General features: G+C 48.3%; 1 protein-coding gene and 1 long non-coding RNA gene across 10 annotated transcripts in view; one reads left to right on the forward strand and one right to left on the reverse strand.

The window, feature by feature from the left end:
- The window catches only part of DOCK9 (dedicator of cytokinesis 9), a 2,709,375-nt gene that overhangs the window by 910,606 nt on the left and 1,773,996 nt on the right, over positions 1 to 24,773 (forward strand). For all 9 annotated transcript variants that reach the window (XM_069639825.1, XM_069639823.1, XM_069639827.1 and 6 more), the window contains exon 6: positions 21,364 to 21,459. In XM_069639825.1, coding sequence (XP_069495926.1) covers positions 21,364 to 21,459 — 96 coding nt within the window. The remainder of the gene's footprint in view (positions 1 to 21,363; positions 21,460 to 24,773) is intronic.
- LOC138528321 (uncharacterized) overlaps positions 1 to 24,773 on the reverse strand; it is a 151,881-nt gene that overhangs the window by 80,775 nt on the left and 46,333 nt on the right. The gene's annotated exons all lie outside the window — the stretch shown is intronic.

The following is a 24,773-nucleotide window of genomic DNA, read 5'->3' on the forward strand; positions in this document are numbered from 1 at the left end:
AGGGAACAAGTGGTATAGCAGTTGTAGTGCGGAGGGTTCTTAGTGTGTCTTCTTTCCAAGTTCCAAGATGGTTTGGAGAATTGGGTGATAGTGTAAATGGATTTGTTATTTTGTCCATTCAGTAGCGAGCTCCATCTTTCTTTGGGTTCCATTTCTTGAGGCGAGATTTTGAAGAGGGCACCAAAACGTTGTTTGGTCAGAGAGTCGAGTGCATTCCATGACAAGATGGTATATGGTTTCAGGTACACCTTGATCTTTGCAGAAACCGCAGTGTTGCTCTGTGAAAGGTATCAGTTTGGCGGTGGCAAGGTTGGCTCGTGATGGTATTGTATTTAGTCGAATTTTCATATACGTTGTTCTGGTATTGATGTCTGGAAAGGTTGTCAGATATTTAGGTAATATATGGATTGCTCGAATGTCTGTGATACCGTGAAGGTTCTGTTGGTAAGTTTCTTTCAGCTTAATTGTCTTTATCCAATCATTACGCATGAGTTTGGTTTTTGCATGTTGGGGGCAAAGGCTCAAAAGTTCCTCTGTCTTAATTTGCCAGTTCTTGTAGTAGCTTGTGTTTCCAATCTTGTAGGACCGAGTTATTGAAGGTGTTTGGCTGGAGCCTCAGAATTTGTATGGCTGGGGTTTTGTGATCGGATAATTTTTTGATTGATATTTTATTTCTATTGTGCTCGTACTCAAGTGTTTCGGAGCGCGACAAGGCAAGGGAGGGGCACAGGGGAGAACAAAACAGCGATCTTACTAGGCCCAGTGACATTGAGAACGCGCAAGTGCATGGGAGAGGGGGGAGGGGAAAAGTGCATGGAAGGGGGGAGAGGTGGAAAGTGTGAAGTAGAGGAGAAACAGATAAATAACAATAAATAAATAATAAAGGCAACAACCAGTGGTAATGCAGCCAGCAATTTGCAAGTGCTAGGTTTAAGGCAGCAGACAGGGTAGGTCCGATAAGTGCAGGAAGAAAAAGGGGGGGCTGTATGGGTACAGATACAGACCCCAGTGCAAGGGGTGGCCCGGAGGCAGTGCGGGAGAATTTGTATGGCTGGGGTTTTGTGATCGGATAATATCTTGCGGATTATGTCGAGTTGCTTCCAGAGCACGATTGAGTCCAATGATTGTGTTGCCATCTCGTGTCTTATTCTCGGCATGGGGTAGGACGGAGGCAGCTGCAAGATTTTTCGCCAGAATATAGCCTCATATTTTGTCCATTTTATAGATCTTGCATTAAGCATAGCTTCTGTTCTGTAAGCGATGGTAGGAATTAATTTGTGTCTGTAGTAGGAGATTATGGGCTTTAAGGAAGATTTTCCATATTTTTGGTGAAGAACACACCCTGTCTTGCTAGCGTTTGGGATTTCTCTTCAATTTTGTCAAGCCATTGTGTTTCTGCCTATGATGGGTTCATCGGTATTCCGAGATATTTAAAGGTGGTAACGGTTTCAATCGGGTTTCTGTCAAGCACAAGGTTTAGTCTCTTTTCTTTTTTAAATGGCAGCTTTGCTAATTGCATTACCTTCGTTTTTTGATGTTGATAGAGAGCTCATTTAGATTCATGTACTCACTTAGAAGGTTGAGGCTTGTTTGCAGAACTGTTGTCGTTTTATCGAGAAGGGTGATATAATCTGCGTATAACATCACTGAAACCGATGTTGAATTTATCTTAGGCGGGTTCTGAGCATTGTTTAGTAGATGTTCTTCCATGTCAGCCATGAAAAGATTGTATAGTGTTGCTGCAAGAGGACAGCCTTGTTTTAGGCTGTTTGATGTTTGAATGGGTGGGGTAATTTCACCTTCTTTCGAGAGTCTGACTGTGATTGATGTTTTAGAATAGAGTCATTTAATCGGTTCTATATCTGTCGGATATTTCCATGTATCCAGTTTTGTCCAGAGTTTCTTTCTCGAGATCGCATCGAATGCCATGTGTAAGTCAATAAATGCAGCATAGACTTTGGTGCATTTTTTTATGGCTTCGTGTTTGATTTAAGTTGATTAGAAGAAGGTTTATGTTTGTCCCGACATTTGGTGTGAAGCATGTCTGCCTGATGGAGAATCTCCCGCTATCGGTTGCCCATTTGGTTAGTTCAATTCTGAAGAATTGAAGAAAAGTTTTCCCAAGAGATCCAGGAGGGCAATGGGGCGATTGGGTCATCTCGAGGCCCTTTCTTGTATATGGGAACTATGGTGGCAGTCTGCCATGAGTTCGGGATCGAATTTAGGTTGTTGATTAAGTAGAGAAGATTGCCCATGATCGTTGCCCAGGTGGAAGGATCTTGTTTGATGATTGCGTTGGAGGTTCCATCCCGACCTGGAGCTCGGGAGGCGTTGAGCTTTTGGATCATCAGAATGATGTCTGCATTGTCTGCTTTTACTTGCCACGTTTTTGTTTTGATGTATTCTTCAGCTATTAAATCTGATGGTCGAGACTTATAAATGTCTGAAAAGTGGAGGGTCCATCTTTCTCGTGTGGCGTTGGCAGTGAGTTTATTTTGGATTTTGGAATTGTTGTTTAGTAGGTTCCACAAATCTCTTGCGTTATGGGATTTATATGTTCTCATGTTATCTGTGTCAAGTTGTTGTAGAATTCTTTGTTGGGATTTATTTTATGCAGTTTGAGTAGGTTTGCTTGATTTTCCTGACTTATTCAATATTCTCTGGGTTCTTTGTCTTTCTTAATAGGCGCAGTGTTTCCCGCAGAGCCATTTTGTTGTTGCCGCTGATTCTTCGTTATATGTATGTCAATGTAACTTGGGGGCAGATTGTCGGCTCTCTTTTTGAAAGGGGATCAGCATCCATTGATAATTTAATTTATCTGCTCCCTTTAAGGTTGATTTCTGGAAGGAATTTGGCAGGGTGAACATAGCTTGCTGTTGTATACGTAGTCTAGTAGCTGCGCTGGTCAGTTCTAGAGGGAGTTGAACTGGGTATTGTATTTGCCGGGTCATACCATAGCCTTGTATAGCCAATTGATTGTGGTCACTTTTTTCTGATGTCAGAGTTTGTACTTTAAATATAGAAGCGTGCAAATCTGAAGATAGAAAAATAATGGCACTTGAGCTTCCTCAACACCACGTTGGGATGATTTATTTGCTGTCATCAATGGCATGATCAACTAAAATGAGGTTCAGAATGTTAATTTCTTTCACCCATCTACCAGCGTGTATGGCGAGATTTTTCCGATTGATTAGTATCCCGTCTGAGTTATGGAGGTGAATATTTAAGTCTCTGCAGATTATGATTTCCATTGAGTGGTGTTTGGTAATTAGATTGTCAATCGTTAAGAATAATCCAAATGAACGTCTCGTCGTTTATGGCTGCTGGGTTCCAGTAGAGATTCATGATTGCAATTACTCTTTCGGCTTGGGGGTATATTAACGGGATCTGTTGGGTAGCAAAATCTGTTTCAATTCTTAGAACGGTAATTTGAGTCCAGGGGTTAATGTTTTCTGATGTTAGTATGGTCCAATCTGGGTTGATTTTAATCAGAGTAAGCAGCCCAGAGGCGGGTCTGTCCTGATTTTTTACAATCGCTGGGTTTAAGTAGGTGAGGAATCTGTCACAGCAAGGAGTTTGGGTAAGCCAGGTTTCTTGTAAACAGATGATATGGTTAGATTCGAGTTCTGGAGAAGGTCGATTAAATAAGTGTGAGTTGCCTCTTGTGTTCCAAGTGCATAGCGACCAGGTATCATCAATTTCGGTTGGTTGTTATGAGTTGGTATTTGAGGAACTTGCTGTGTCTGATAGATGTGTTGTAGTCCCTCCTTATCGGTTGTGAGTGTCATGATGCCTACCCCTGGGGACCCAGACCACGTCCAGCAACCCCGGAAGCAGGCATCAAGTTATCCTAAGCAAGCCCAACAACCCCTGCTAGGGGCTATTTGGGTCCAGTCCTGGCGCCTATGGCGCCAGGCTCATATGGAGAGTCAGTCCTGGTGCCATAGGCGCCAGGCTCATAGATTAAAACTTACCTGATGCAGACCATGCTGCAAACTTACCTGATGCAGACCATGCTGCAAGAGCTCCAAGCCAAAAGAGGCTTGGAAGGGACTACTTTACTTAGGGACTATTTTTTACTCGGGCGGGGCTGGGTAGGAATACTTACCTGGGACTACTTTGGAGGCTATTTAAACCATGCCCGAAGATCAGCGTAACGCTCATCGTGCCTGCAAGTCTGCATCCAGCCTTCTGCCACGCCTGCCTCGAGTTTGGAGCTCCTCGAAAAAGGGAGAAAGAAGGAGAAAAGGTTAGAACAAGAGCAATACCTTTAATCCTTACCTGAATTCCCGATCCATCGCGCCTTCGAGCTGGAAGGAAGAAGTTATTTTATGCGCGCCGCCTCGCCTGCTGCAGCGCCGCGCTGAACTCACCGGCCTTCGCAGCATCTTCACATTCCACCGCATCCTCCAGCATGTTCCCGCCGCACTCCGGCACCTAAGGAGAAGACAAGAACAGCAAGGTGAGCCAAGGGAATACACAGAGGAATATTAGTTACCACCCCCGATAGACTTACCTGATTTTACCACCGGGGGTACTATTCCTCTTCACGGGTTGGCGCAGCTTCGCCGAACCTCGGCCCCTAAGGGGAAACAAAAGGACAGCAAGATGAAACAAAGGGACTAACAAGGGGAACCCTCCTCACCACAATAGACTTACCTGATTTTACCGCCGGACGTATTATTCCCCAAGACTTCATACTTTCTCCCAGCGCCTGAATAAGGGAGAAAGCAACAGGTTACATATTGACATTATTTTATCGAACTGTGTTGGAAAATACAAATCCTTACCAGAATACTACCGGTTGCCACGAGGAACTCTTCATTAGGGTCAAGCTGCAACCTGCAAGGAATCGCACAAGAGTGAAAGTCAGGCATTTGAACTCTTACGAACTTTATACTTACGGCGTCTTGCCGGGAATCTCGGAGTCAATATTGTTCTGGAACTCACCAATTCCTTCGAGCCAGTGAAGCAACTGGTTATCAACGCGCCCCTGCGCTCAATGCAGGATGGAGAGCTCATCTTTTCAAACCATCAGAAGAATATTCCTACGGGCCAAGCAAACGAAGCTAGGTGGGCCAGTCCAGTCCATCATCTCGGCCCTACGCGTCACATTGGTGGAGATAGCAGCTGTCCAGTTCCGATCGACGCCTCTGTGGGAGCCAGGTGAGCGTAACAGTGAGTCCCTTATAGTACGTACTGTACTTTGATCAAATCTTCCGTTCGGAGATGAGCTTGGGCGAGTAGGGGAGGTAGAATGTTGGTTTGGTAGTGCTTTTCCATTTCGGTGTATTGTCGAGAGGGTTTCTTTTTGTTCTATCTGCCGGGTAGACGGCTGGTGGTTTCGTGTGGAGTTCTCTTTTAAGCGCGAATAGTTGAAACTAAATTTGGAAAGTAAATTTCTCTTTGATAGAATAAGTTCCAGATTGTTCTCATCTCGGTGCTCTATGCGTATTCTGTCCAGTTGAAGGTCATCTTCGAAGGTCACCACAGTTATGTCTCTGGTGGAGATTGAGTTTTGCTGTGGTACCGCTTGGAAGAGTCGTAAGATGTTAGTTCTGTTTAGCACTACTGGTACTGCTCTCTGGATGGTGTTTTCTATTCGTATTATATATGTTTGTTTTGGTATAGTGGATTGACAAAAGTAGGTAGATTAAGATTGTCGTCGAAGTCACTGCACGCTGAGCAGTTAAGAGAGTAGTTTGAGATTTGGTCGTATGTAGAGAAGTGCTTAGACTGTTCGTTTTCACTACTCATGGAGTCGTCCAAAATGTCTTCATAGTTCTAGGACAGAGACTCTGGGGTACTTGTGCAGTATTTGTCGATTATTATGAGATTTGAGTCATTTACTTGGTGTGCAGTTACAGAGACTTCTGCGGGCTGCGTGTCTGTGTGAGTTGTTAAATTTAGTAGATCTTCCATGGTTGGCGTATGGCCTTTTGGGGATGCCATGTCCTTCTTCTTTCGGGACTTAGATTTGGGCGCTCTTGAGAAGTTTTCCAGAGGCTGTGTCGAAGTTGACTTTCCAGGCTCTTTTTGTCTAGGTACCGTAGTTTCCTCTGATTTCTTCATATTGCGCAAAAACGCTCAAGATCCGGTCTGTTTGTTGGGGCGTTTTTTTGAGTTTCCAGGTTTGCCAACTGGTAGCTTTTTGTCTTTGGAAAAAATCTCAAACGTTTCTGTAGGAGTGTTTGGTTGATGTGTAGTCGTCGGTTGCACGATAGAGAAGTTGACTATTGTATCTTTTGTAGGTTGGTGTGATATGGGTCGGTCTGGTGGTTCACCTTCAGGGGCTGGATGTGGGATCAAGGGCACTGTGGTGAGTTTGTCAGTTTGATTAGCCGTAGGAGTCATCATCCGATGTTGATGGTGTGCTTTAGGCAGGGAGATCACCTCTGATGTTGTGATTTTTCTTTCCTCTTGCTATTTCAAACAGCCTTTGCTGCCAAAGGTTGGATTGCTCAGCTTCTTCGTTCAGACGTGTTTCTATGGTATTGATGAAATGTTCTGTGTAGATTTGTTTTGAGTGAATCATGGCGAGCAAAGACGCTTGATTGCGGATATTGTCTTTGATGTTTTCGTGGAGTTTTAGAAAGGGTATCATGGATTGTGAGAGTACTGAAATTAGCATGTTTTGAAGATCTAACATAGTGGTAGGTATTCTGGGATTATTGAATTCTCCACTGCTATGATTTTCCACGATTGGGCTTGCGTTGTTGTCATCTCGAAGCTGTGATGCAGTTGGTATTTGCTGTTTGTCATCTGGCAAATGTGGAGTGTGAAAGGACTCCTCTGATTCGTAAGTGAAGTGGTTATCGGGTTCGTACAAGATGACTTGGTTTCTGCTGTTCGAGTTTGACATGGGGCTTGTGAAAGTGATCTGGTTTCATGAGAGGAGTTGATGTGCAATGGGGTTGTTCGATGTGAGTGGGGTCTCCGAACACTTCCTTTCTTCTTTCTGCATTGGACATGATTGATTCTATTTCTGTAATGTTGAGGAAGAGATGCGCAACCTTGGCATTCTCTCTGCTTGGTTGTTTTTAGTTAGGCTGATTTGAAGTTTTTAGCGTTGTATGGGTTTGTAGCCAAGTTAGTTGGCCAAGTCTTGCTTGTTCCTTTTTTGTTGTAAAAGCAGAGGGGTTGTGCGATTGTTGACGACTGCTCTTTGAGTTGTTGAGTTGTTGAGACATGTCTGACAGCGTGCTTGAGTGTTATTCCAGTGGGTGATTATATGTTTATTCAGTTGTTGTTCTGGTTTAGGCTCAGACTTGAGAGTGTGGACTTGTGTTGCTGGTGGCTCTTCCGGGGTTGAGTGGATCAGTTGATGATGTATTGTTAGGCCGAGATCTTCCAGTGGCGGGGGAGAGGGTAGACTGATCTACATGTCGTTAAACGAAAGGAGGATCAGCAGGGACCTGTATTGCTTCTATGGAAATGTGGTCCTGTACATCAGTTTTTTTGGTATCTGGTAGCTTGCATCGGTGGATGGGTGATTGTGAGGAACAATGTCTGCAATGATGGAATAAGGTTTTCGCTTGGTGTGTTTCGAGCGGGGAGGGATAGTAGTAGTTGTTGGCCTCAGATGTTGTTGTAACTTGTCCTATTCAAGATGTTTCTTGATGGTGGACGCTTCGGAGACATCCTTTTTGGGTTTGTGCTTCATCAGTGACTGTTCCAAAGTCAGTTGTAGGGCGTCCAGCTGAGGATGGCTTGCAGGGTTTGCGCTGGTCTTTCCGCACTGTCTGGTCTTGGGACCGAGTTGGATGGGTTGTCTGTTCTGGAGGTTTGCAGACATGCTGGGAGTTGATGCAGCAATAGGGCTGTGGTTTTTACCTCTGTCCATTTAATGTGCTGAAAGTTTATTGAAGGGGTATGTCGTGCTAACAGTGTGTAGCCTGTTCAAAAGCTAACAGAAACCAAGGATTGAGCCCTCGCGGTCTCCCTAGTACCGCAGCGTACTAATTGAGTGAACTTTTGACTAAAACTTAGACTTTCTGGGGGGCAGAAAGCAGGATTTCGGGTTGATCGTAGCATCAGGTTTGCAGTGGGGTGAGATCCAGGGGGGTGCTTTATTGCACTGTTCAGATCTTCCGTTTCATAGAGCCTTAATTTCAGTTGTTTGGTCTATGCATCTGAGTCTCACGGAAATCCTTTTGTCAATCTGTACAGTTTGTGATGATGCGGGCGGGATCCAAGGGTCAAGCCCTTTCGGTCTCCCGCACGTCTTCAGATAGTGATGCCTTGTTTGTTATTGGAATCGTAGACGTTGATTGGAGCGAATGAATTCCAGACTGCATATGCAATGTAGTATACGACAAGTGGTGCGGGTGGGATCCAAGGGTCGAGCCCTTTCGATTTCCCCCACACACCAGGCTGCAGTGATGCCTTGTAAGTTGTTGAGATCGTAGATGTTGACAGGAGCAGATGGACTCCGGGTGATGTGTGTTTTGTAAATACGGCGAGTGGGGCTGGTGGTATCCAAGGGGTCAACCCTTTTGGGTCTCCCACACGCCTGCAGACATTGGCGCTTCGTTCTTTGAAGTAGTGGTAGATACTGGCAGGTACAGCTGGAGATCTGGCGGCGTTCAAGAATCGCTCCCTCCCGGGCACTCCGGTAAATATAACGCTGGGTAAGTGCAGTCGCTAATGTTTGTGATACGGACTTGCTACCGCCTGTGGTCTCGCGAGGTGGTCGCTGGCGTTTTGCTGGGCTGGGTCTGCTCGTTACTGGAGACCCATCAGGGAGAGTTTTGGAGTGCGTGTGGAGAGGCACAAGGTTCCCAGACTGGAGGCAAAAGTATGTTATTGTTGGAAACTTTAGAAGCGCGCAATGCACGATCGAATCATGGTGCAGTGGACTCACACTTAGGTTGAAAATCTGGCGCCGCCTACTTACTTCTGCAGTGACAGGTCAAAGGATTTTCCGGATCGGCGTGCGGATGTTTGCCATTGTTAGGTGGATCAAGAGGTACGCCAGCAAGAGCCGGGCCTCGGATCCCGCAGAGCCCAAAGACCAAAAGACTCTGCAACCGACTCTGCGGCCCGTTCCACAGCGTCTAACTGTATTTGAAGAGGGTGTGTAAACGGCAGCAGCTCACACTGTAGCTGCAGAAAGGGGACTGGGAGTCTGGTAGAGATCAAGAAGCAGCTCTCAGTGAGGATTCTAGCAGAGACAAGACTCTGCTAGAGCCACTGGGCAATGCATTGTGAGTATGCAAATTAGCTCAAAAGCATGCTTTTTGCCCTGGATAAATGCCTCTTATATTCTTCTTATAGTGTTAACAATCAAAGATTTACAGCTTTCAAGGATGTAGACAACCACATCCTTGTTTCACCGTAATCAGTGATGTGTGGTGTGGTAGGTCAAAATCGGGAGACTGACGAGGGGGCCTGATTTCCAAATGTTGTATTCTTCTTTTTCATTTTTTTATTTTTTTTTGGAATAGTTTTTTAAAGGGCTAATCTTTCAGTAAACCTGGGATTCTAAACCGTACTTTAAACAGAAACCGAAGAAAGGGTGCTTGTCAGGCGGTCAGGATGTGCAAACATAGGTCCTCTTTACGGAAATCCTAATCTAACCTCGTTTTTTCCCCTATCTTCATAAACATGAAACACAAAACAACCAAACCATGTTTTTGAGAACTGCCCAAGGAAAGGGATGGCTGATAGCTTCTGGACTCTACCCCTTTGACTCTTTATCATAGGCATTTGCCTATGTTCACAGTTCCCTTTGTATAGTTTGTGGAAAATTGGAATGCTATCCCAGGCTCCAGCCAGGTCTCTTGCTTTTTAAACTTTAGTCTGTCTTTCTCCCTTTGGGGAGACTGCCCTCTTTCTTGTTACCTCACTGTGGGTGTCTTAGATTCTTCCTCCCCTCTCTCTTGCTGTGCGGTTTATGGCGCTCGCCTCCTTCTCGCTCCCAACTCTGGGATTGGTTTCTTTCTCTCCCACCACAGTTTCTCTATTATCTCTCCACTCTGGGACCCACTCAAGGGTCAGTCTGTTACCCTCTCCCATTCTGGTGCTTCTTGGTACTCGCTCCAATCCAGGAATGGTCTCTTTCTCTCACCCCACTTTTGGAGTTGCCGGCTCACTCCCTGCTACAGGAGAGGAAATGTGGCCCCTGTGTTAACTGCTTCACTATGGGTTACCCACAGTAGATCAAAGGCTCTGGGGTTGATCTAAATATTTGATGACCAGCAGCTGAAAGCCTCTCCTTGGAAATGAACTAGCAAGGAGAAACTACGATGAATCGGAATGTAGCTTCTTGTACATGTTGGTATCAAGCTAACCAGCCTACTAGGCTATAGCAGAAGCTAAATAGCTCCCAGCAATGTTGAAACCAGCTGTTTACAACAGACTGGTTGAGTGCACTAATAAAATTGTGGATCTTCTGGGAGAAAACGCATGAAGATTTTGAGCAGCACATATTAAAATATTGCCTTTAATTTCAATGAATACTATTGTCCAGGTTCTGCAGAGGTGACTTCTTAACTCAAAGTACCCATGGTAATCCCAGGGCCTATGCCCTCCACCTACAACAACAGCTTATAAGTTTGGCGTTTACACTTTACACAATGGAGTTCCAAATGAGAGAAACCCCCCCCCTCCAGTCAGTCATCTTACAGAAAAAAAGTTTAATAAAGATAAAAAGACTCTGAAAGGGGGTTTGCACTATAACGCCTGAAGCTCACTCACTCTATGAGCAGAAGTGATAGCCACCAGAAAAATGGTTTTAAAAGTCAATAACCTGACCGGGCATGAATGGAGTGGTTGAAACTGGGCTCCCTTTAGGAATGTTGAAACCAAATTAAGATCCCAGGACAGAACCATGAAAGGGACCGGTGGGAAGATGTTCGTTAGACCTTTGAAATTTGGTCTAACAATGGGCACCTTAAAGTAAGAGCCTGTTCTGGCATATGTTTGAAGATCGACAACGCTGCCGGATAACCTTTAGCAGTAAACACCTGCAGTCCCTGATGGGCCAGCTGCAACAGAAAAGACAGTGCATTAGGAGTATCACAAGTGAAAGGAACAATATCTTTATCTCTGCAACAGCTGCAAACTTGTTCCAACGGCAGCGGTATAAAACCTTTGTTGCTGACCTCCCAGCTGAAAGCAAATCCTCCAGAACATCTACCAGGACTATGTAGTCTTTCTATCTTAACCTCTCAGAAACCTGTTGTGAAGATTGAGGGTTTTGATTTCTGGGTATCCCTCTTGTGAAGGCTGATCTGCTCTCTGAGGAAGCAGAACTGGAAGGCAGATGGACATATCAAGAATGTCTGGATACCATGTCCTCCTGGCCCAATCCGGATCAAGGATTTCCTGTCCTCAACCTCCTGATAACATGAGGAATGACAGGGAATGGAAGGAACACGTATAGCAGAGGGAATTCCCAGTCCACTATGAAAACAGCGCCCTGAGCTCCTCTGAGTACATTTCATGGAGCAGAACTGGTTGTGCTTCCTGTTGATACTGGATGTGAACATATCCACTTGAGGGCTTCCCCAAAAGGCAAAGATCTCTAGGAGGACTTCCTGGGCCATCTCCCACTCGGAGCCTGTGCTCTGCCTGCTCAGAGTATCTGCCGTCATGTTCTCTTATCCAGCTAGGCTAACGGCAGATAGAGAGATCCTGTTTTGCATTGCTCAAAACCAGAGCCACATAGCCTCCCTGCCCAGTGGTAGTGAACATTCACCTCCTCTCTTGTTGAAGTAATGCATGGTCACTGTGTTCTGTCGTTTTCAGGACAGTCTTCCCATTTGTTGATGGCAAAAGGGCCATCGGCGCTAGTCTGATTTCCCTCAGCTCTGAAAGGTTTATGTGTAGTCTTGTTTCTGGTGGAGACCAACGTTCGCTGATTCTGAGATCGTTCATGTGGGCTACCCATCCTGTGAGGGAGGAATCCGTAACTATTGCCATCTCGAGCCATAGTCGCCAAAATGTTTCTCCCATCATCACATTTCCTTGCAGGCCCCCCACAGGAGATCCTGCTCGACCTTGCGTGGAACCTGAAAGTCAGTCATCCTGCCTGAGAATTATGACCATTGGGATATGAGGGACCACTGGAGGTACCTCACCCTAAGGCAGACTTCTGGCATCAGCGAAATGCAGTATGTCATGAGGCCCAGCAACCTTAGAAAATCGAAAGCCAGTAGATGTCTGCATTTTGAAACCTTTCCACCATCTGCGAAACATGATTCCTCAACTTGGGGACGAAGCCTTCTGAAAGGAAGAGTCCAGGACTGCTCCAATGAATTGCAGCTTTTGGGAACGTATCCCCTGAGACTTCTAGTCCAGTCTGTGGAGAGAGTGTCAGGTGCTGTTAAGATGTTCCAGAGCATCCTGCCCAGATGAACAGGCTCTGATCAGCCAGTCATCTAGGTAGGGAAAGATGTGAATCCCTCCCCTCAGATTCACTGCCACCACCACAATGGTAAACCTGCAGTATTTCCTGTGCTTGTTGGAATGTATAGGCACACAGAGGAAGCCTCCTGAAGATTGAATGTCACCATCCAATCCTGGAGCTGAAGGGCCTAGAGGATCTGTGAAAAAGTGAACATATTGAATCTGTCCTTCCTTAGGAACTTGTTCACACGTCTCCGGTCCAAGATGGCTCGCAGGCCTCCATCTGCTTTAGTATTAGTTTGAGGCAGGGAAACCCCTCTTAGAGATGGGGATAGTGAGAATGTATTTTATCAGTAAGTCCATAGCAATAAACATGCCACCTTTTGTCAGCTTCCTTCTTCAACATACTTACAATTGGCAGTAGTGTTTGCTATAGATAGGTCATCATCACATTGAGCTCTGAAGTGGCGTGGATTGCAACTAGCCTATAAATAAACAATGTAATAGCACACATTGGCCCATTGTACTGATGCATGATCATCTGATGCCACAGGTTGGTGGGGGGGTGTTAGAGGTCAGACCATGGATGTTCATGGCCGTATGAGGCCAGGTGTGAGTCCATGATGGCAGTAGATGTACCAATGAGAGGACACACATCTCGCAATGACTGTATCTTGGCATGAGGTGTGTGTAGATCAGGAGACAGACAGGGTGACATTTTCACTGAATGTTTCTTTATTAGAACACACATGGCCTATACTGTCCCTAAGCCCAAGTTTCCCTGCCCTACTCTGTAAAGGAAAACTCTAAAAGGGTGCTTGTCAGGATGTCCAGAATCCTATGCTCTGTTCTGCCCCTACCACTATCAAAAGGAAAAACATAAATTCAACAAATGTACAATATAAGCCCTTGCCCAAAGAAAAGAGTGGCTGGTTCCTGACCCCACCCTGGTGTCTCTTTATAAAGAGGGGTACGTCGCCCAGATACACAGTTGCAACCAGAACACAGGATTTTGCTTCAACCTCTCTCTCTTCTGATTGGCTTTCCGTCTATGGATTATCTTTCTCCCAGGGTTTTGTCTGTCTCTTGTTTTATTTGCCACTTGTGCACCCTGGCTCATATGCCCACTCTATCTCTTTTCCTTGTATTCCCCACCAAGGAAAGTAATGTGCTCTCCCTAGCTGGGCACCAACTTGTCATCCTCCCTCCCCACCCCCGCCCCTTGGGGTTTCATTCCCCTCACCCTGCTTTTCGGACTCTCTCACCTCCCCTTGGGTACTCTGCTCTCTCTCACCCTCGTTGAGGCTTTGCTTCTCTCCCCGCCCCATGGGCCTTGTTTCTCTCACCCCGCCTTGGGGTCTTTTCCCTTCACCCTGACTTCCGGTCTTGATTCTCTCACACCACCTTGCTGTCTCATTTCTGTCACCCTGTCTTGGGGTCTTGTCTCTTTCCCCTCGCCTTGGGGTCCGTTGGGGTCTCACCTTGCGGTTCCCCAGAGCCACAGCCTTCTTCTGGTTTCCAGGTGGTGCTCCTTGGGCGAGTCTGTGAGCTCAATCGACATAGCGCTGCTTCTTTGGCCTCTTCAGTGTTTTGCAGCGGGTGCAGACGCCTACCCCTAATGACCATTATGACTCGGATCGCAAACCCAAGTGGTTTATTCCAGGATTTACAGACTGGTAAGATGCTGAATCTGGGCTTCTCAGGGCTTGGGGATTTGGGCGCTAGGCTCAATGGTGGTTTACCTAATTTGATGGGTACCTGACTCCCTAGGGCCTTCTAGTCTTTCCCTGACCAAGCTCGCTTAGTGTTTTAAGGGAGTCTTTAGGGATGATCCTTTCATCTGTTGTCACTCTCTTATCTTTTACCATGGTTTTACCCAACCCTTCACTACACTGGCCTTCAGATGTTCTCCTTCCACTGTACTCATGTCCCTCCTATCTCTCACTCCGCCTTTCCACCTCCTTCCGTTTGATCTTACTTCTCCTCCCAACTCTTTTCCTTTTTACTGTCGCTACCTCATGTTACCGCTGCTGTTATACTTTCGTACCTCCTATGCTACCACTACTCCTCGGCTACCTCTACTCCCTCTCGTTTCCTACCACTACTCCTGTTCCTCTAATACCTCTCCCAACTAACACAACTATCTCTCACTACCGGGTGCTCTCTGTACTGAGACTACCACTTACTGATACTACTGCCTGCTACTACCAACTACCACTTCCTACTCCCTGTACCACTCTACTACTCCCAAAACTACTACCACTTCCACTACTGCTGCTGTCCTGCTATTACTACTCTTCCTACTCCTCACACTCGCTCCTCTCACACAACTACTTCAGACCCCCTCTCTCCAATAGCTTCCGCACTCGGGTCGCTCTCACCTCCTCTGGTCTCTTGGACGTCCTCCACGCCTTCTGTCCTCACCCAACTAACCCACAATGCAGCATTCGTACACACTTACTTAAATAACCTACCTCCTTCCGGGATTGGCCACTTACTTTTTCCAATATCTTACCTGTCTGAAGATGTGTGACAAGGGAAGGCTTGTGAGGGCTTGTAAGGACTGCCCCCTTTCTGAAATAGGTGACCATGGTTCCCCCATGAGCCATGCTAGGCTCGTGCAGGGGCTGTTGCTTAAGGCCTGATTGCAGGCCAAGCTTTTGCCCCAGTATCTCCTGTGAGCTAGTGGGTTTATACTGGCCTTTAAGGGGCCTTCAGTTCTTGTAAATATCTCTGGTGGATTAGTGGTTGAGAGCTCTCTGTGTACGGTCTCCCGCCAACGTGGTCAGATGGAGCCACGCTTCCCTCCTTTGGCAGTGACCAATGCGGTCCCGGTCAGTTAATCCCCTGGTGTTGCTCTTCCAGGCCACGTCCTCAAACGGCCGGTGTTGCCACGTTCTTCACACCCCATGGTGCAGCGTGACCCGCTTCCTCATTTGCTGCATCCCACAGAGCTGCTTTCTTTGATGCTCCAGTGTCTTCTTGGAGCCCCACCGCCTCCCAAGCAGCAGGTAATGATTGGTTAGGAGATGGCCTGCCCTCATTCAGACACCCAGCGTTTTTGAGGAGGGCGGGCTCCCTACTCCAGGCCTCATCACACACCTCTACCCGGTGGCTTCCGGGAGGAGCCCAGCTGTGTCTTCCAGGTACACTGTTGGTTTGCTTCTTAGTCAGTTCCCCTCATGTGCACTCTTCCGGGCCGAGCGCTTCCAGCTGCTGGCCAGGCAGGGTTTGTGGCAGCTCTACGACGAGCTCTGTCCGCCACGATTGCTGTACGCTTTCCATACCCTGCCACACCTCCCAGGAGAAGGGTGCCTATGCTTGCCCAGTTCTGCGGGTCTCTTTCTCCTGATTCCAGTTCTGATTGGCTCTTTATCCCCCACGTTGCTACGTTGTGGGGCTATCCATTGTTCTCTTGTCCCAGGCAAGGATAGTGTAATAAAAGGGTTGGTTGGTAAATGTATCAGCCATTCGTGCAGGAAGTTTCAAAGTAACATACAGTTGAACTCCGGTTTTGCCAACAAAGACATTGGGATCTGGCAACAGGGTAGGATGACTTATATCCCTTTCTAGGGATTTCCTGTCCTCTAAAGGGATACGAGCTACACCACCAGTGGGATTCTGCTGCCCCGTACCCTACGGGGATGTTAAGCTTAGCAGGTTTACCTTCCTAGTCCACCTTCCTCGTCACCTAAAAAGGGGTGGCTCCCCCCTTGGGGGGAGGGGACGATTTCCCCAGATTTGTCACAGAGGTCTCCCTTCAGGATTAGTGGATGTGCTTGGGGTGGCTACAGCAGGCTGTGCTTGCGCCTTAACCTACCTTCTGTCTTGTTGTTCTACCCTGGTGACCATGGAGGCTTCTATCTGATGCCTTCCCCATTCTGTACTTCGTCCCATGCTCTGTGCCCTTGTTCCTTATACTGTGCTTTTTCTCCCTATATTCCTTATTCCACAAGCCATTCTTAATACAGAGGAGCTTTTCACTGTTGGCTTTGTTAGCGCTCAATGGGCCTCATTACGACCCTGGCGCTAAGTGAAAAATGATGGCGGTAAATGGTTACCGCCATCATTTTCCGCTAGGTCCGATCATGACCCGTGACTGTTAACTACGATGCCATTAGCGGCATCGTAGTTAACGCTGCCGCTAACTGCGCCAAGGGCGCGCGCACGCGACCTCCCACACCGTACTTAGCGCCATGGCGGAAAGGTACGCGAATGCCGACCCAAGCGGACATGCATCTAACGCCATCACCCAGCCCGTTAAGTACCTTACCGCCATGGTGCTAATTACGCCATCGCGAACCAACTGTAAATGGCCATGTAAAGTGAATGCAGCTGCCACAGGTGCACAGAAACAGCACATAAGAAGGCAATACAGACTCAGGAAGTACAAAAAGAGCACACCCCACCCCTTCCCACACCCAGTCACACTCCACAATGATACCAATACGACTAGCAATGTTGTGGCTGGAGGACCTGATAGCAATGCAAGTGCTACAACAGCAACAACAACAGGCAGCACAGAGGAGACGCAGGAGGAGAAGGAGGGCAAGGCAGGCCCAGCAAGCCCCACCAGCACAGCCAGTGCCACCACGCAGGCAGCCCCCAATCCCACGCATCAGAGCCAATCCATTCAACCTCACTGCTGAGCAGATCCACACCCTGTACCGTTTGGACCGGGACACCATCACCGCCATCGTAGACATGACACACGACGACATCGTCAGCATGATAGAAACTCCAACCGCCATCCCACCCCGACTGAAGGTAGTGTCTGTACTCCACTTCCTGGCCACAGGCACCTACCAGCACACAGTGGGGCACTTGCATGGCATTTCACAACCATTATTCTCACGAACACTCATCCAAGTGCTCGATGCCCTCCTCAAGCACACAGACGACCACATCTCATTACCACGGACTGCCCAGGAGATTGCAAACACCAAAGTGGGTTTCCATGCACTAGCCGGCATACCTGGTTGCATTGGTGCCATCGACTGCACCCATGTGGAATTGGTGGTTCCACGTGCCATGGAGGTACCGTACCGCAACCGGAAACAGTTCCACTCAATCAACGTGCAAATGGTCTATGACTCCAACAAGATCATCACACATTGTTGTGCCCGGATCAACCCATGATTCTATGGTCCTGAGGAACTCCACAATACCGCGCTACATGGAGCAACATGCAGGCCCAAGATCCTGGCTACTCGGTGAGTCCAATGTCATGACCATGGAAATGTGAAGTGGGTAGGTGAATGACGTACCGATGCATACTCCACCTGGCTGAAAGGGGGGGGGGGAATGATGCATACTCCACCTGGCTGAAGGGGGGGGGGGAATGATGCATACTCCACCTGGCTGAAAGGGGGGGGGAATGATGCATACTCCACCTGGCTGAAAGGGGGGAGGGGGGAAATGATGCATACTCCACCTGGCTGAAAGGGGGGTGGAATGATGCATACTCCACCTGGCTGAAAGGGGGGGGGGATGATGCATACTCCACCTGGCTGAAAGGGGGGGGGTGTATACTCCACCTGGCTGAAAGGGGGGGGGATGATGCATACTCCAATTGGCTGTGAGTAGCAGAGAGAACGGAGACAGATGATACCCTAAAGCAACCCAAACTCCACCCAACACCAGTAAAGCCAATACCCAATGTATGCAGCCCTACCATGTGAATGAGGTTGTGTCCCAACCATGACACAACCATCTGCAAGTGCATTCTACCAATTCAGACCACATTGTCAACAATGAAAAGCACCTACATGCACGTCACCAAACACCATCAACCGATAGGCCTGTCCCCCATAACTGCCCACGAAGGAGACACATGACGACAGAAACATCAACACACCATTACACAGACAGCAGGGCCCCCAAAATGTCCCTGTCTACATCAGCATTGCTCACTGGGGTCATGATGAGGCCCACAGCAATGTTGCAATGATGTGCGCATTGCCATCACAGGACATGTGCCAGGCCAACTAACCAAACGGCATGAACGGACACAGTGGATGGGCACTCACAATGCACTCCACCCCTCTGCATACATTGGGTGATGGCATGCAAAACATGGGAGCCATGAGCATATACTGGTTGCATTGTGTGAATCAATTAGTGCATGTAGAAGTGAGCCAAAGTAACAGTTGGATGCAAGCCATGGTGGCACATCATGTTCTTGATCAGACATCATGACTGACACATACATTCTCGCCTACATACAGGTGATGCAGGCTATCCCCTGAAGAGGTGGCTCCTTACACCAGTCCGGAACCCGCAGAACCAGCACGAGGAGGACTTCAACCGTGCACATACATGTACCCGTGTGGTCATAGAGCAGACATTCGGCCTATTGAAGGCACGGTTCCGATGCCTCAGCAGGTCTGGTGGGGCACTCCTGTACCGCCATGAGAAGGTGGCTTAGATCGTCATGGCATGTGTCATGCTACACAATATGTGCGTCAGACGGAATGTGCCCCTGCCCCCTGACGCAGAACTGCAACCACCTGACGATGAGGATGAGGAGGGTGCAGATGGGGCGGCACCCCATGGAGGAGGCGATGCACAGGAGGGGCGTGCAATGCGCCAAAATATCATCGACCACTGCTTCTAGCACACACGGCTGGTGTGTATCACATGGAGACTGCACTTGGGGCACTGTGTATCTCTGGGACATGCACACTGTGGACTGTACACCAATAAAGCACACATATGCAATGAAAATGTCCACACATTTCATTTCAGAAAAGCAAAAAGTGTATTTCAATCATAAAATGTCGTGACACCCCCCCTCCCACCTCCCCCCTCCCCCTGCACACCCCAACACACCCCATGTAAGTGTCAACAGATGCCTGTGACAGTGGCCACAGGCTGTTACAAGCCCCCTCTCCTGGCCCCCGGGGCACCCCTGGCTGTGGAGCGCAGGTTCCGTCCGGAACGTCGGACGGGGCTGCTCTGTGCAGAACTGGCAGCGGAGGATGTCCCTGCCTGCCCCCGTGCATGCACGTCCTGTAGGGTGTGGGTGAGCTCAGTGAGCGCACGACGCAACCCGGCAAGTTCACCACAAATGTCCCTAGACATGGCCTGCATAGCATCCCTCAGGGTGGCAGTGCTCTGCGCTATTTCGGCCCGTAGGGTCTCCGTGGCCTGTTCAATGGTTGCCCTAGCCCCCACACATTCCGCAGCATGCTCAGTCAGCATCGTGGACAGATTTGCTGCCGTTGTATGATGTCCTCGAGGGACTGCTGCCCCTGCTGGGCCATGCCCAGTGCTGGTGGTGTGATGGAGGGGCTGCTCCCCTCCTGTGGACTGAGGACCGGGCATGGGGTAGAAGGCCACGCCTCTTCCTCTGTGTGCCCCTGTGTGTGATCCTCATGGGGGCTGGCATTTGACAAACAGGGGGAATGTAGTAGGTCAGTGGGGCTTCTGACTTCGTGCTCCTCAATGTCAGAGTCTGAACATGCAGCAATTGCAGCTGTTTCACCCATGTTGCTGCTGGCCGCAGACCCGGTGCCTTCTGTGGCAGGCAATGTTGGTACAGGTGGAGCTGCTGCTGCTGGCCTGCTGCCTACTGGGGTGCTTGCCGGTGGGCTTGCAGTGGATTCTGCTTGTTGTGGGGTCTGCCTCACTGCAGCTGAGGTTGAGGGTGCGGGGATGGTATTATTGGCCTTCTTGGCTCTCTTCGTCGCAGGGGTGTCCTGGTCCTCGGGGTGTGAATCTGTGCCTGTGGTGGAGCAAAGGAGGGAGGGCGTTATTGATGGGTCTGCGGACTTTGGAATGACAATGATTGACATGAATCTGGTCAGTAGATGAGGCAGATTTCAGGCAGGGCCATGCAGGTTGTCTCCTTTTGGTGTGGAATGTGGATGCAGGTATGTGGGTGCCAGCAGTGTATACAGGGTGGAGCTCGCATGTGGCTATGGGCAGTGTCGAGCTAATGTGTTGCATTTACACTCTAGGGCAACATTGTGCTACACATGAATGGACTGCAGTGACTATGGCATGTCTTGTTTGAGGCACCTACCTTCATCGCCTGATGTCAGAACTCCCCTTTCCATCCCTCCGACGCCTTCAATGCCTTCCATGCCAATCGTGGTTGCACAAATCTCCTCCCACGGTTGGAGTTTCAGTGGGGATTCCGAACCTCCACCGGTACCCAGGGCAAGGTTGCAGTTCGCAGAGATGACTGCTCTGACCCGTATGCGAAGGTCATCCCAGCGCTTCCTGCACTGCTGTGGGGTGCGGGGTACGGTCCCCACCGCGCTGACGCGCTCGGCCACCAGGGCCCATATGGCCTTCTTTTTTGCTATCGCTGGCCTGGTCATTTCCGGCTAGAAAACGACAGCTGCATTGTCTTGCAGGGTCTCCGCAAGCATGCAGAGTTCCTCCCGGGTAAATCTTTCCTGGCGCTGGCGGTCACATGCCTTCTTAACAACTTTAGGCATTTTTGGGTGGTTGGATGGGTGGGTGATGGGTTGGGACAGGTGTCAGGGTTGGATCTGGTGTTGTTCGGAAGGATGGCAATGGATTGTGTTTTTAAAGATGGCCGACGTGCTGTTTCCCGTTCCGCTGCGATGACGCTATTAACGGTTCTGCTTTTTACGGTGACCGCTAATTGCGGCCACCGCTAATTACGGTGGCCGCTAATTACGGTGGCCGCTACTTACGGTGGCGGAAGTGCACCTTGCTCGCCCTACGATGCCGGTAGGGGCCCTTTCCGCCATGGCGTTATTTACATTACCACCATGGCGTAATGCTCGTGCGCGATGGGTCGTAATGTGGCGCTCTTTACGCCATCGGCCCACGGCGTAAACGCTCATTACGCCATGGCGGTAATGTCGGCAGATTACCGCCTGGGTCGTAATGAGGCCCAATGTAATTTATATTTTAATTTTTCATTTCCAGCTGAGTCAAAAGTGATTTAATATGTTAAACTGTTAATAAAATGCAATATTTGAACATAAAGTGTATGTTTGTAATAATTTCAGTGTGTTTCTTTTTTGTTGTCAGGATGCAGCATCGCTTGGCTCTCAGAAGGGCGGAATAACGAAGCAAGGATGGCTGTACAAAGGCAATATGAACAGTGCGATCAGTGTGACCATGAGGGTAAGCACTTTAATAACCTTTCAGTTGCTTACACGGGGGTTTCCGGTACTGTGCATGATTACACCAAGCAGATGTTACTCGTCAATTACTCCACCCAATGTTTAGCTCTGAACCTTCATTCCAATGGCATCTTTGGCTTCACACAACGCATAGGTTCCACTATAAACCTGCATTACTTCCTATAACAAAGATTCCTAGATGGCGAAGTTTAATCATCTTTTAATTATGGATTTGTTCATTTAAGATCACTTATTTGGGACTTTTTATTTTAGTGCTGTAAGATCTTTACTTTTTTTAGGGTTTAGTTTAGTTTATTCATTTATAATGCGCACCAGGCCCAAGGGTATCGGGGCGCAGTAATTACAGGTAATGCAAGGCTTGATTAACAGGTTACTGATATAGCAATACAATGCAGGCATGGTAATGTAGGTGAGGTACAGAAATGCAGTTAAATATACATAGGTGAGAATATAATAAAGATATAGCAAAAGTACAAAGGCGCAATACATCCAAATATGATACAAGTGTGCAGGCATATATACAGGTACGGTGCAGTGGTACAAGAGCATAATCATGGGTACAGGATGTGGGATACACATAAAGGGACATTAGTTATCGTTCAAATTGAGCCATTTGATGAAGCTTAGTCTGAACTTTGGATATGATTGATCTTCTCTAATGGGGTGTGGTAAGGAATTCCACAGTTGGGCAGCTTTGACGGGGAAACAGTTGCCACCAACCTTAAAGAGTTTGAATCTGGGGATAGAAAGGCAGTTGGTATTAGTTAGTCTCGCGGGTCTGGTGGAGGTTCTCCTTTGGAATCTGTTTGTGACGTAACTGGGGGCAGCATTATTCAATGCCTTGTGAGTCAGGGAGGCTGTTTTTAATTTAGTTTTGTTGATGGTGGAAAGCCAATTGTTTTGGCGTCTCATCACCGATGTGTGATCTTTTTTTGGCACGCCAAGAGCCGCTTTTAGGGCATTATTTTGGAGGATTTGGATCTTTTGGATAATTGATTTGTTGGCACCAATCTATAGGGCGTTGCAATAGTCGAGCCTAGATTGGATCAGGGCTCTAGCCAGTGTAATGCTATTGTCATCAGATAGAAAGGGTTTGCTAGTTATAATGAGCTTACATGTGCAAGCTGTGGTAGAGGCCATGGTGTTTACTTGTTTTGCCAGGGAGAGGGTGGAATTGAGGCAGGATCAGACTGGGACAAGAAATAGGCCCGGCCACCCAAAAGAAAGTGGCCCACCCCTCACCTCACGAGCCTTGACCTCTGATGGCATCACCTCAAGGGATGTCATTTGACCACACCCAAAAAGTGACATCCCAGGAAGCGATGAAACACGACTAGCAGGAAGTAGCACCAAATAGCATTGTTCCTAAGTACACTAAATTACTGTGAATCCAAGCAGACATCCAAGGCCAAATGATATGTTATTGTATAGCACTTAAGCTTAAGCTCTTTTTTATAGAACAAATATGCATACAATATCTCCCAACCTGTGTTGGTACTCATTTATCGACCTAAGAAGGATGAAAGGCTTTTTGAAAGAAAATAAATGTAGGGAAAAAATTAAATATTTTTGTTGTTTTTCAAACCGGCACTACTCTCCAGAGACTATTTCGGCCCGGCTACGGCCTGAAAGGCTGGGGGGGCCAATCCGACCCTGAATCGAGGTAGAAGCCGAGAGTCTTTACCTCCTTGGCCACCTTAATAAGGTTACCGTCCATTATGAATGATGAGTAGTCTTGTCCTAGTTTCTTGATGCTAGTCTGGGTACCCAGAATGATCTCCATTTTGTCATCATTCAGGCATAGACCATGAGTAGCCATCCATGCCTGGATGATGAGATACACCCTGTTCACCAAGGCCAAATCCTTAGCGTAATCCCCAGAAAGTAGGAGGAGAATCTTGGTATTGTCTGCATAGTTAGTGTAGATGATACCAAGATGGTCCAGATCATCAAAAAGGGACTTAGTGAATATGTTCTCCAGCATGGGGTCTGGCATGGATTCACATGCTCATGAATATTCCCCGTCGTCAGGCTGGGAATCCCCGGTAAAGAAAAAATCAGTATCAGTTCCGTTTCTGATCTGTCTTTCTTAGTAGTAACCAATCACTGATCTCTGGGTCATACTGCCCCCAGCCAATGACTGCCCTCGCCCTAAACCCTTCCCCTGGCAGCCATCTTCAGATTTTTACCGCACGTTCAAGTGTTGGGAGTCCTCGTGCTTTAGCTCTTGAGCTTTTACTGCGTTTTCACGCTGTTTCAGGAGATTTTCTCATTTTTTCGGTTTAAACGAGCCTCAAGCTCCACCGTTTCCACTTCCGATAATGGGGACCCATTTTGGAATTCTTCTACGCCCCTCAAGGGTGACGTTTTCGTCGAGTTACGCTTCTTGGAGGTTCCAGAAGATCTGAGGCCTACCTCAACGGACATGGCCCAGGACAAGGGAAGCTCGACTCCCGGATCCAAGCTGTTCAGGAGCTGCCCGGGATGCGGATTGCAAAATGTTTTCAAGGAGGACGAGCATTCGAGATGTCTCTACTGCCTTCATGAGGACAAGACGCACGTGGAAAAGGCCTGAGCGTTCTGCAAGAACCTGTCGGAACGGACCAAGCAAGATTGTTGTTCCGCCTCGCCGCCTGGCTGGAGAAGGGCACAGCAGGTGAGAAGGCTAAGAAAAAGTCTGAGCGGTCTAAGTCCTGTGAAGGCGCCTCGGCGAAGGGGGCCCAACAGAAGGACAAGCACCGCGAGTCCGCGGGAACCAGGAGCGCCGAAAGATCGGGCTCTTCGGCTGCCAAGCAGGGCGCGACTTCCCCGGCACGATCAACCGCGGGCCAGCGCTCTGGTTTGGGGAAGAGGAAGTCAGAGAACCCGGGTAAGCTTCTGGAGAGGTCCCGGTCGATCTCGAAGGGAGCCGAGGGGGAGCGAGGCGATGACCCTCCCCCCAAAGCGAAGGCCCAGGACGCACCTAAGGTGGTGAGGGCCTTGATCCACCCGGCAAAGGCCTCTATCGAGGTTGTCGCAGTGTCCCTGGCGAAGCTGGCAGAGACTACGCCAGTGGAGGCGGCCTCGGGGCCCAGAGTTTCCCTGCCACCGCGGAGGGAATACTCTTTCCAGCCCATCGTTAAGACCCACGTGAAGACCCCGGTGGAAAAATAGGGGGGGGGGGCCGATGGCCATTACGGACTCGGATTCAGCCTCCGAGGAGGATCTGGTGGAAACCGTGAAAGGCCTCGACGAGAGGTTCGAAGGCCTCAACGAGAGGTTCGAGAAGGTTCGATCCCACGGGAAGGTTCCTGC

This window comes from Ambystoma mexicanum, chromosome 7q, assembly GCF_040938575.1.
Source record: "Ambystoma mexicanum isolate Mex_15411 chromosome 7q, UKY_AmexF1_1, whole genome shotgun sequence".
In the NCBI taxonomy this organism is placed as follows: Eukaryota; Metazoa; Chordata; class Amphibia; order Caudata; family Ambystomatidae; genus Ambystoma; species Ambystoma mexicanum.